Source organism: Myxine glutinosa, chromosome 6, assembly GCF_964187855.1.
Source record: "Myxine glutinosa chromosome 6, kmMyxGlut1.1, whole genome shotgun sequence".
Lineage (NCBI taxonomy): Eukaryota > Metazoa > Chordata > Myxini > Myxiniformes > Myxinidae > Myxine > Myxine glutinosa.
In genome coordinates, this window is record NC_136266.1 from 72,018,208 (window position 1) to 72,029,657 (window position 11,450).

General features: G+C 48.2%; 1 protein-coding gene across 1 annotated transcript in view; it reads left to right on the top strand.

Annotated features, from left to right (window-relative positions):
* The window catches only part of LOC144892726 (uncharacterized), a 32,838-nt gene extending 21,810 nt beyond the window's left edge, over window positions 1–11,028 (top strand). The window contains exons 3-5 of the mRNA XM_078781048.1: window positions 136–2,510; window positions 2,613–4,229; window positions 11,018–11,028. Coding sequence (XP_078637174.1) covers window positions 136–2,510; window positions 2,613–4,229; window positions 11,018–11,028 — 4,003 coding nt within the window. The remainder of the gene's footprint in view (window positions 1–135; window positions 2,511–2,612; window positions 4,230–11,017) is intronic.
* Window positions 11,029–11,450: the final 422 nt, after the last annotated feature.

Consider the following 11,450-nt stretch of genomic DNA (forward strand, 5'->3'; position numbering starts at 1 on the left):
GAAGAAGCAGAGAAGCAGAAGAGAGAGGCTTCAAAGACAGGAAGAAGATAGGCAAAGGCAAGCTGACAGAAGAACTGCAGAAGAGGCTCAAACAAAAGTCAATTGGTTCAAAGGGGCCTTTGCTTACAACCCAAGAAAGAAGTACAGCTCTGACTCTAAGGTGGACATTGGAGAAATGGACAAGGTGTGCAAATATTGCAAGGCCAAAACGTTCAAGGCAGAGACAGCAGGCCTTTGCTGCTCAGCAGGCGAAGTCTGGCTACCCCGCATCGAAGAGCCTCCTGATGTGCTGAAAAGGCTGCTGATTGGCAACACTGCTGATGCCAAGCACTTTCAGAAACACCTTATGAGGTACAACTCAGCCTTCCAAATGACTTCCTTTGGGGCAGAAAAGGATCTCACTGACTACTCTTTCTTTACAACATTTACAATACAAGGTCAATGTTATCACAGGATGGGAAGTCTCCAGCCTGTTCCCAGTGAAAACAACAATACTGTACACAAGTTTGTTCAGGTCTACTTCATGGGCACAAGTGAAGAAGAGGCTGAACAGCGGTGCAGGAATGTTCAAATGTCAAATGGTGCACTCAAATTGAACATTGTGGCAGACCTCCAAGAAATGCTGCACCAGAACCACAAATATGTCAAAGTGTTTAAGTATGCCCTTGAACAGATGGAGGAAAGACCAGATCTGAAGCTCAAAATAAGGGCAGACCAGACGCCAGCTGGAGAACATGATAGACGATACAATGCACCTGTGAGTGATGACGTGGCCATCATTGTGGTTGATGAAGAACTTGGATCAAGAGACATTGTCCTGAAGCAAAGATCGGGCAGTTTAGATTACATCAGAGAAACCCACAGAGCTTATGATGCCCTTCAGTACCCACTGATATTTTGGAAGGGACAGGATGGGTACAACTTTTCTCTGAAGAAAATAAACCCAGCAACTGCCCAGGAGAAAACTGGCAGAAATTCTAAAGTATCATGCAAGGATTTCTACTCTTACCATTTCATGGAGAGAGACGAAGAGGTCAACTATGTCTTGAGGTTTGGCCGTGTCACCTGTCAGCTCATGGTAGACAACTATGCAAAGATGGAAGCTGAACGCCTTCTGTACATCAGACTGAACCAATCAAAACTACGTGCTGAAGAGTACATCCATCTGAAGGATGCCATAGTTACAGATGGCATTAATCCAGAAGACATTGGCCAGCCAGTTATTCTTCCATCCAGTTTTACTGGTGGCCCACGGTACATGGCAGAAAGAACCCAGGATGCTATGTCATATGTCAGAAAGTTTGGCCGTCCAGATCTATTCATCACTTTCACCTGCAATCCTGCATGGCCTGAAATCAAGAATGTACAAGATTCCAATCTACGACATGACATTATTGCCAGGGTATTCAGTGAAAAACAGAAGAAACTGATATGGTTACTGAAGAAAGGGATGATCTTTGGAGATTTGGTAGCATGGATGTACACCATTGAGTGGCAGAAGCGTGGCCTCCCTCACTCTCACACCTTGATTTGGTGCAAAGACAAAATCCGACCAGACGATATAGACAGGATCATATCAGCAGAACTGCCAGATCCAGAGATGGACCCAGAACTGCTCAAGACCATCTCCACACAAATGATTCATGGGCCCTGTGGCAGCATCAACCCTCGATCTGTTTGCATGAAGGACAACAAATGCCAAAAAAGATTTCCCAAACAACTTCGCCGAGAGACAGAGACTGGTGATGATGGATATCCAGAGTATCGCAGGAGGAGCACTGGCGATGGGGGACACACTGCTAAAGTCAACATTCGCAGTGTGGGAGAGTACAACGTTGACAATCGGTGGGTTGTTCCCCACAACAAAATGCTCTGCAAAATCTTTAATGCACACATCAATGTGGAACTGTGCAGCTCAGTTAAGTCCATCAAATATGTATGCAAGTATGTCAATAAGGGCAGTGACATGGCAACATTTGAAGTAGGTGACAAAAAAAGGTCAGATGAGATTAGCAGGTTCCAGTCAGGCCGATATATATCAACAAACGAAGCAGTGTGGAGGATCCTTGGATTTAACATTCATGAGCGATATCCAACTGTCATCAATTTGGCCATACATCTGGAAAATGGACAAAGGGTCTATTACACTGCAGAAACTGCCCAAGCACGAGCACATGGGCCGCCTCCTCAGACTACGTTGACAGCTTTCTTCAAACTCTGCGTAGAAGATGACTTTGCCAAGACTCTTCTGTACAATGAAGTCCCTACCTACTACACATGGGAGAACAAAACGTGGAATCGCAGGAAGAAGGACATTCCAGTAGACAATTATCCTGGGGTTTATGCCAGCAGCGCAATTGGCAGAGTCTACACAGTTCATCCAAAGAACAGAGACTGTTTCTTTCTGCGCCTTCTCCTGCACACTATCAGAGGTCCAACATCCTTTAAAGATTTGCGACGGGTTAATGGTCAAGATTGTGCCACCTTCCACGATGCCTGCCGACTCCATGGTCAATTGGAAGAAGATGAACATTGGAAAAAAGCCATGGATGAGGCAGCAGTCTCATAGGCACCAAAACAACTACGGCAGCTGTTTTCCATCATATTGGCAGCATGTGACTTTCAGGATCCAGAGAAGCTCTGGGAGGACCACAAAGGAAATATGTCTGAAGTCTTCCTTCACTTGGCCAGACGTCAGAACCCTGGTGTGGATATTGATTTCAACTGTGCAATCTACAATCAAGCCCTGATTGAGCTAGAGAAGCACCTGATTGCCTATGGAACCACTATGGCAAATTGTGGAATGCCCCAACCAGAAAACAGCATTGAGGGAATGGCTCAGGAGCTTCTGAGGGAAACAAACTACAACATGGAAGAGCTGACCACATTTGTAGAGCAGAATGTCACAAGAATGGTTGAGGACCAACAGCAAGCCTTTACTTCTATCCTGAAGAGTGTTGATGATGATGCTGGCAAGATATTCTTCCTCGATGCTCCTGGCGGGACAGGAAAAACATTCCTCATTAATATCATCCTGGCCAAGGTTCGTCAAAAGTCGGAAATTGCTCTGGCTGTGGCCTCAAGTGGAATTGCAGCTACACTTCTTGAAGGAGGAAGGACAGCACACTCAACTTTCAAACTGCCTTTGGATTTGACCAAGCAAGACACCCCAACCTGCAAAATTAGCAAGAATTCAGCAAAAGCCAAGATCCTTCAACAGTGCAAAATCATTATCTGGGATGAGGCTACTATGAACCACAAGCAGGCATTCGAAGCAGTGAACAGAACACTCCAAGATATTCGCAACAACAAGAAAATCATGGGTGGTGTGACAACTGTTCTGGCTGGAGACTTTCGTCAGACTCTCCCAGTCATCCAACGGGGCACAAGAGCAGATCAAGTCAAGGCCTGTATCAAGTCTTCTTATCTCCTCTGGCCACATGTGCAAAGACTTACCCTGAATACCAACATGAGAGTCCACCTTCTTGGTGACAACACTGCAGGGGCGTTCTCAAGCCAGCTTTTGAAAGTTGGCAATGGCCTATACCCTCAAGATGCATCAGAACAAATAATTCTACCATTTGGACAGTTTGTTGAAACAAAAGATGACTTGATCAAAAAGGGCTTTCCCAATATGGAGACCCAGTTCCAGGACTCATCATGGCTTGCCGAAAGAGCCATTTTGGCCCCCAAGAACAATGCTGTTCAAGAGATCAACAATTTGCTCCTCCACCAACTTCCCGGTCATGAAAGACATTATGATTCTCTTGACAAAGTGACAGATGAAGATCAGGCAGTAAACTTCCCAACTGAGTTTCTCAACAGTCATCAGCCTCAAGGACTCCCAACACACAGGTTGATTCTCAAGGTGGGAGCACCAATCATGCTTCTAAGGAATCTTCATCCACCAAAGCTGTGTAATGGAACACGATTGACAATCCAGCAAATGATGCCGCATGTCCTAGAGGCAACCATCCTCTCAGGACAATACAGAGGAGAGAAAGTATTCATTCCAAGGATACCACTTATTCCAGCTGACCTTCCATTCTCCTTCAAGAGTATTCAGTTCCCCATCAGGCTATGTTTTGCTATGTCCATCAACAAGGCGCAGGGGCAATCAATGAAGGTTGTAGGCCTGAACTTCACAGAACAAGTGTTTGCCCATGGCCAGCTGTACGTGGGCTGCTCGAGGGTTGGAACACCAAGCAATCTTTATGTCTTGGCACCAAGTAAGAAAACCAGAAATGTTGTATACCAAGAGATTTTGAGAAATTGAAAATTGACAAAACGTCATGTAGGCAATGTACTGTGATATTGCTCTAAAATATACATGTTCTTTTCATCATATATTTGTCTTATTCTTATTCAACCCGGGCGAAGCCGGGTACCTCAGCTAGTGTGTGTATATATATATATATATATATATATATATATATATATATATATATATATATACATATATATATATATATATATATATATATATATATATATATATACATATATATATATACATATACATATATATATATACATATACATATATATATATACATATACATATACATATATATACATATACATATATATATATATATATATATATATATATATATATATATATATATATATATATATATATATATATATATATATATATTGTTACGGAACCCAACGTCGGCCTTTTTCCCCTTATCGAGGGGGGATTAATCCCCTCGTCTATGACTGACCGACGTGGTCCTGGGGGTATGACGTCACGCCCGGTCAGCGCTGGGTAGGGTATTAGGCCCACCCGTCCTATGACCTAAATACCAGCGCCTCTCGGTACGCAAGGAAATACTCCCGCTCACGGCCGCAGCGTAATGGATTGGTTGCGCCGAGCGAAGCGAACTGCGGCGTGAGCCATTTATCGAAGGGGCTAAAGGCAAGCATGTCATATGCGTTGGCCGAATCGCGCCACGTACTCAATTTGGAAATCGCTAAAGCGACCGAATGAGAAAGAAGGAAGGCAAAGGTACAGAAGAACAGATATTTATTAATTATTTACACAACCCAAAGGAAAGAGAGCAATCAAAGTAATGTACAGGGAAATGGAAGGAGCAGAAGACACAGTGCAATTATTGGCTTATACTATACAGGCTTAACTTAAGACCCCAAGACAACACAGAGGACGGACAACGAGCAGACTCACACGACTGGGGGGATGAAAGGGATGGCAGATTCGAATCCTGGCAGGGCGGGGTGGGGGGGGGGGGCATGGCCCAAAGAGATCGCGGCAGGAAGGTCCGGGGCCAATGGCTCGATGTGGTTTCCCCGCTCGAGCGTCCACGCCCGATTCCGCAGAGAAGGCTCAAGAGTAAGTTCAAGAGCAAGGCAGCACAGCGAGGCAGTGAGCGGGCTCAAGCGCAGACGAGGTACCGCAACGAGCAGGGCGCACAAACCATCTCCATCATCTCTCTGTCAAAGGCTTCCACCCGCGCTTTTATATCGCGCTTTGAGATCAACCCGCGCCACGCCCGTGATGGTATCTCACCAGCCCTGATTGGCTGGTGGGGGCTCGCTGGCTCCACCTTCCGATGACGAGGGGTGGGCAACGCCCTTCTTCCCCGGGTCGACCGCATGGAATAATGGCATCTTGTGGAGGGATAATGCCAACAACCACCCGCACCCTTTCGAAGGGAGAATGGGCCTACGCTTCTTTAATTGATGCAACGCAATGAACTAGTGGAAACGAAGCCTTATGCTGACATTTACGAAGGACATAACTACTGAGGGAAACTTATGATTTGCTACGTGTGCGCGATGGCCTAACTAAGGACGACCTTTGACCTTTACACTTGGAGGTATTTACAAGGAATATTTACAGCACACAAAAGGGTATATTTTACAACAAATTACACACAGGATTCTCAAATCCTCAACACTGCACCCTCATGGGACGTCCCGGCCCGAAAACTCTAACTTTAGTGTGACACGCAGGTGTAGTAACCCTCTACAATTAACCTGACCCTGAGTGCGACAATTTTTCAACACGAATAAATATGTCCCACTAATTGCGTTGCACCCTGCCTAACAGTTTCACACCCACAGCTAACCGAATTGCGGAATTATTTTCAAACTAAACATGAACGGTGGGGGAGCATTATTTACAGTGACATTATTTTGACTATTTACAAAACGCAACCCAGGACCTGTGATTTTTCTTTTAGGGAAACAAAAAAAAGAAATTCCTGTTGGGAGGGAGGAGACAGCATGCATTGCATCGACACACCAGCACCAGTAAACACCAAAGCACCAATCACCAAAACCGCACCAAAAGCACCATTCGGTGCAACAGTCACCAGTTCATAATAATAACACACAAAAAAAAACAACTGGTGGTGGTCTTCTTCTTCTCTGCTGGGCCGATGTTCTACCTGATGTTTTCTCTACTTGCGGCCTATTTCGAAATAAAAGGGCACCAACGCGTCCACTTTTTATTTAGGGCCACAGGGGCCAACTAAGGGTGGTCCACCTGTTTGGCATAGGTGCCACCTTTACCCTGGGCCACAAGTGAGATTACCTGGCCACCATGGCCGGTCCCCAGCAGAGGTGCCAGGCCCCAAAACGTGGGGTCCATAAAGTGGTGCTTGGCTGCAGAACGGCAGTCCATAAGTGGTGCATCAATGCAAGCATGCTGGTTGTGGGGGTTCGGGCTCACGGACGCGACCTCCCCGCACGCTCCTCTCAGTGCCCAGAGAGCACAGTCCTCGGGTGGGAGACAGGGGAACAGAAGACAGGTGAGTAATGGGTCAGGGCGCAAGGGTACACATCAAACAAGGTAATGCAGAACGAGGTGCGCACGGAGAGCGAAGTGAGAAAGCTCGTCCCTACCGTACGCCCCCCACATGTGACCTACACTACCCCCCCCCCTTGCCCCTCCCCGTATTTACAAAAACCTACACATTTACAAATTCGTCACTACCGTCACGTCTTCCTCATATCTCCCATATACCAAATTCATCACAATCCCATTGTCTAAATTTTCCATCACCAATTCATCATCAATCCTCATAAGGAGGGAGAGATGGAACATCAACACAATGTCACACCCACATCATGATGCGTCTCACAATCCAAACATTTGCACAGAAAAATCAATAACATGGCATGGTGTGGCGTTCTGTCACCTCAGGTGAGTGGATGTAGATGGTGCAAGGAGATTTCAATCCTAACTATCCTCTAAATGACATTAACACACTTTACACTACCGGGGTCTTTCCCTGCCAATCCATTGGCCATCTTACTCTATGCGGTTTTAAGAACCAAATTCCCATTGAGCAAACTGTGGTGCTTCATCAATTTGGGGCCTCACTCCCCCGATTCAACTCCCTGTGCCTTTGCACAATTTCAAGACTGGGTCGTGTGGCTCTCCCAGCAGGTCTACCCACCTGCACACCTCCACTACTGCAGTTGCCTCCGAGCTTACCTGCTCTTTACCCTAACCTATCGACCTGGAGAAGGCCCTCTGGCGTTCTCCCCACTAGGTGCCCTCTCTGGCACTGGGCTACCCGGGTCCGTCCTCCGGATCCTCGGGCCCCATCCACAACTCTACCGGCTCCCAGAGCCCACCTGCGGCCTTACCTGGCCGACATCCTCACAGTGGCGGAGTGCCCATTTAACTACACACACTAACAGGCCACACGCCCAGCCATTTCCACGTCACTAATGCGCCCATCCAAACACCATTCTTCCACCACGCACCACAGATGCCAATATCCAACCACAATTTACCTACTCCCTCTACCTAACTCTTAAACTACCCTCCCCGGGTATTCGTGATAGGGGTCCACTTTTCCCCCATTCACACCTTCGCCCCATCCACTGCACTCCACAGTTTCCACCATACTCACTCCACACCATCCATTCCATACTCCATATATTCCAGACCATTTATTCCATACTCCATATATTCCATACAACCATTCTCCATACACCTGTATTTGCACACCTGTGCCATCACACCTGGTGCTTCCTGCACCCTCCTTCCTCCAGGACCATTTGCTCAACACAACACTCAATCACCATTACTCACTCATACACTGCTCCATACACCTGTTCACTTGCACACCTGTGCAATCACTCCTGGTGCTTCCTGCACCCTCCTTCCTCCCAGGCTTCTTCAATCATTCAATACAATGCACATCCACAATTATCCCTCATACGCTGCTCCATACACTTTCGATTCTCAAACACATGGCATCATCTGATCTACCTACTCCCCTCTGAAACTTGCGCTTCCCAGTCGCCCCTTATACTATTGCGCTCCCTCGTCATTATAATCCAACTACCCTCTCTATGTCCCCGACTACCTGTCCAATGTCGCTACTTAAATCTACAGTTACCTATGGTCATCTTCTCTAGATCCCTATCATTTTATCCTAACCCTCCCGGGCTAGTTTTCACTGCCATAACCCCATAGCTAGCGCTCATGTGCCCCGTTGTGATTTATAGCAAAGTTGCCATCCCACCACAACGGGCATCTTCCACTATAAATTTTGCTCATCAAATTCCAGCCAATCAAAAATTTTCCAATCACAAATTCCCTATCCCTACCAAATGTCCTTTAACTTGAGCCTCGGTGCGTCTTTACATTTTCAAAGTCCGGCTTCGCGAAGCCGAGCAATGAATGCGGGTGGTTCGTTGCTGGCGGTTGGATCCGTCCGGCATTCTGTGCGGGGAAGGAGGTTTACTCGGGCTGAGATTCCACGCACCATCTCGGCACGGAACCGCCCGATGCCCCAATCCCGGCTGGCCGGAACGCCACGACCACAAGGGGTCGCCGTGCCGACCTTTCCCCCCTGTCTTCGAACTGGGCCGCCCGCTCTGCTTAGCGGAGCACGGACGTGACCGTGCAGAGCGAGGCCCGGCATGGATCGCGTACGGCGGTTCCTTCGAAACCACCGTGGTTATGATCCCCGCTGGTTCCCGCTGCACAAAAGCCCGGCATGAACCGAGGGCTCGCTTCGGCTAAAAGTCGATCTAACCGCTATCCCGTTTAGCGTCGATGCTTCACTTGCATGCTCACACCCCGCGTTCCGTTCGTTGCTCACACATCCAGCTGTCTCCATACTCTCCGTCATTGCACCTTCTCTTACACACCCCCCAGGTACACTCATAGACTTCGTCACACACCTGACCACCGCACACCTTGGCACACACTCGTCGTTCGTGCACCTCACCAACACACCTCTTCGCGCCCACTCCTCGGTCACATCCTCTGTGACAACCACGGGTGTGCACTCACCTGCACACCCAATCACGTGCTTCACTACCAACTCAAGTGTGCATTCCCACACACGCTCGACCATTCCAGGTGTGCATCCTTCCATTCCAGGTGTACATCCTTCCATTCCAGGTGTGCATCCTCTCTCACCTGCTACAACCAACTCGTGCTCCGTATCACTCTCACTACTCTCACCACCACACTCGGTCGCGCATTCACCCGTACTCTCGACAGCGCACTCTGTAAGCATGCACTCCTCTGTTACACACCTTTCTCGCGCACACTCTTCCGTTACATCCCTTGTAACACTCCCCATCACGCACTTCAAGGTGCCCCCCTGTGCCTGTGCCACGACCATCTCACTCTCGACAGCACACTCACACCTCGGCGCACACTTTTTCCTCACACACCCCATAGTCGGACATCCTCGCACACCTCCTCCTTCACACTCTGTACCTGTCGCACACTTTACCAGCGGCCTCTCTCGAACACCCGGGTCTACACCAACACCCAAGCCGACTGAATCTCCCCTCACACCATATACATTTCCGAGTATATCGCCACTCACCTCGGCACCTCGTCTCCGCTCCTCCTCCGCCACCTGCAAACTCTTTATTTGTTTAGTGAGCACACCATCACGATTTGAGCACAGACCTTGTACATATTCCATCACTTCCTCCTTTATCTCACTCTTATTTTCCCTCCGTCTCTTCTTAATTTCACTCACCCCCTCTTCCACATCCTCTAATTTTTGCTTCACCTCTTTCATTTCCCGGTGCGCCCCCTCAATTTCGTCCTCTAAGGCCACCTTGATCGTTTCTATGTGTGTCCTCACCTCCCGTTCTTTCGTCTCCATTGCCTCTGTAACCTCTTCCAACCTCTTTGTCAACCCCTCATGTACTATCTGACATTCCCTCTTCGTCGCTACCAGTTCCTTTTTTATTTCTTTCTGCGTCGCCTTTAACCCCCCGATTACCGCAGTGTTCTTCTCTACTTGCTCCATGAATTCCTTTTGTCCCACCGTCAGCTGTTCTACTCCCCGTGTCAGGTCCTCTATGCCCCCCTGTAACCTAGCCGTACTATTTCTCACCTCTTTCTCCATACGCTCCTCACCTCGCTTTACCTCCTCGCGTACCCCCGAGACCTCCCCGCCCACACCTCGTCTGATCTCCTCCCCCATTTCTCCCATCTCTTTGGTAGATGCTACCCTCATCTGTTCCAAATCATTCCTCTGGGCATCCAATTTAGTTTCTAACCCGATTTTCACCTCCTCTATCCGATCTCCCATTTGTTTAATTTCCCGGGCGGATTGCTCCCCTATTTCCCTCAATTTGCCTTCCATAGTGTGTTCTAACCCCCCAAACCCATTTTTCACCCCTTCCATCTGATTCTCCTGGGCAGCCATTCTATTTTCCAACCCCGTTAACCCCTCCTTCATTTCCCAAATTTGATTACCCATGTCCTCTAGTTGGCCCCCCAATTTACCTTCGAGCCCCCCGATTTAGCTTCCCATATCATTCCTCAATTCCCCTATTTGATTTTCTAATCCCCCAAGTTTACTGTCCAACTTCCCAATTTGGGCGCTGGTACCCCGCGCCTCATTGCCCCCAATTGCTCACTTGTACCCCTCACTTCGTCCCTCATTGCCCCCAATTGCTCACTGGTACCCCTCGCTTCGTCCCTCATTCTGTTTTCCAATCCTACTATTTGGTTTCCCAATCCTATATTCCCCATTTGGATGATTGCCTGTAGCTGCGGCATGAGGCCTTGCGTGTCAAAGCCCGCTGGTAGAGCGGGCTCGGCGCCATTTTGCGCGCCTGAAACCTCGTGCGCACCGCCATTTTGTGTCTCTACAACCACGTGTGCGAGGGCGCCATCTTGTGCACCTGATACCCCCGCAACCACATCTTCATTGCTCTCCTCCTCCACTTCCCCCCTGTGGTCCTGGGTTACCCCTAACCCCTCTTCTAATTCTCCCACCGGCATCCGGTCGCCTTGATCATCCATGGCGCGATTTAGAATTTGGATGTTTTAAATAGAATTTTGGCCACTCGTAATTTTGAGTGCGCTAATCGCACTTCAGGTCCGAATCCCACTCCTGACACCAATTGTTACGGAACCCAACGTCGGCCTCTTTCCCCCTTATCGAGGGGGGATTAATTCCCTCGTCTATGACTGACCGACG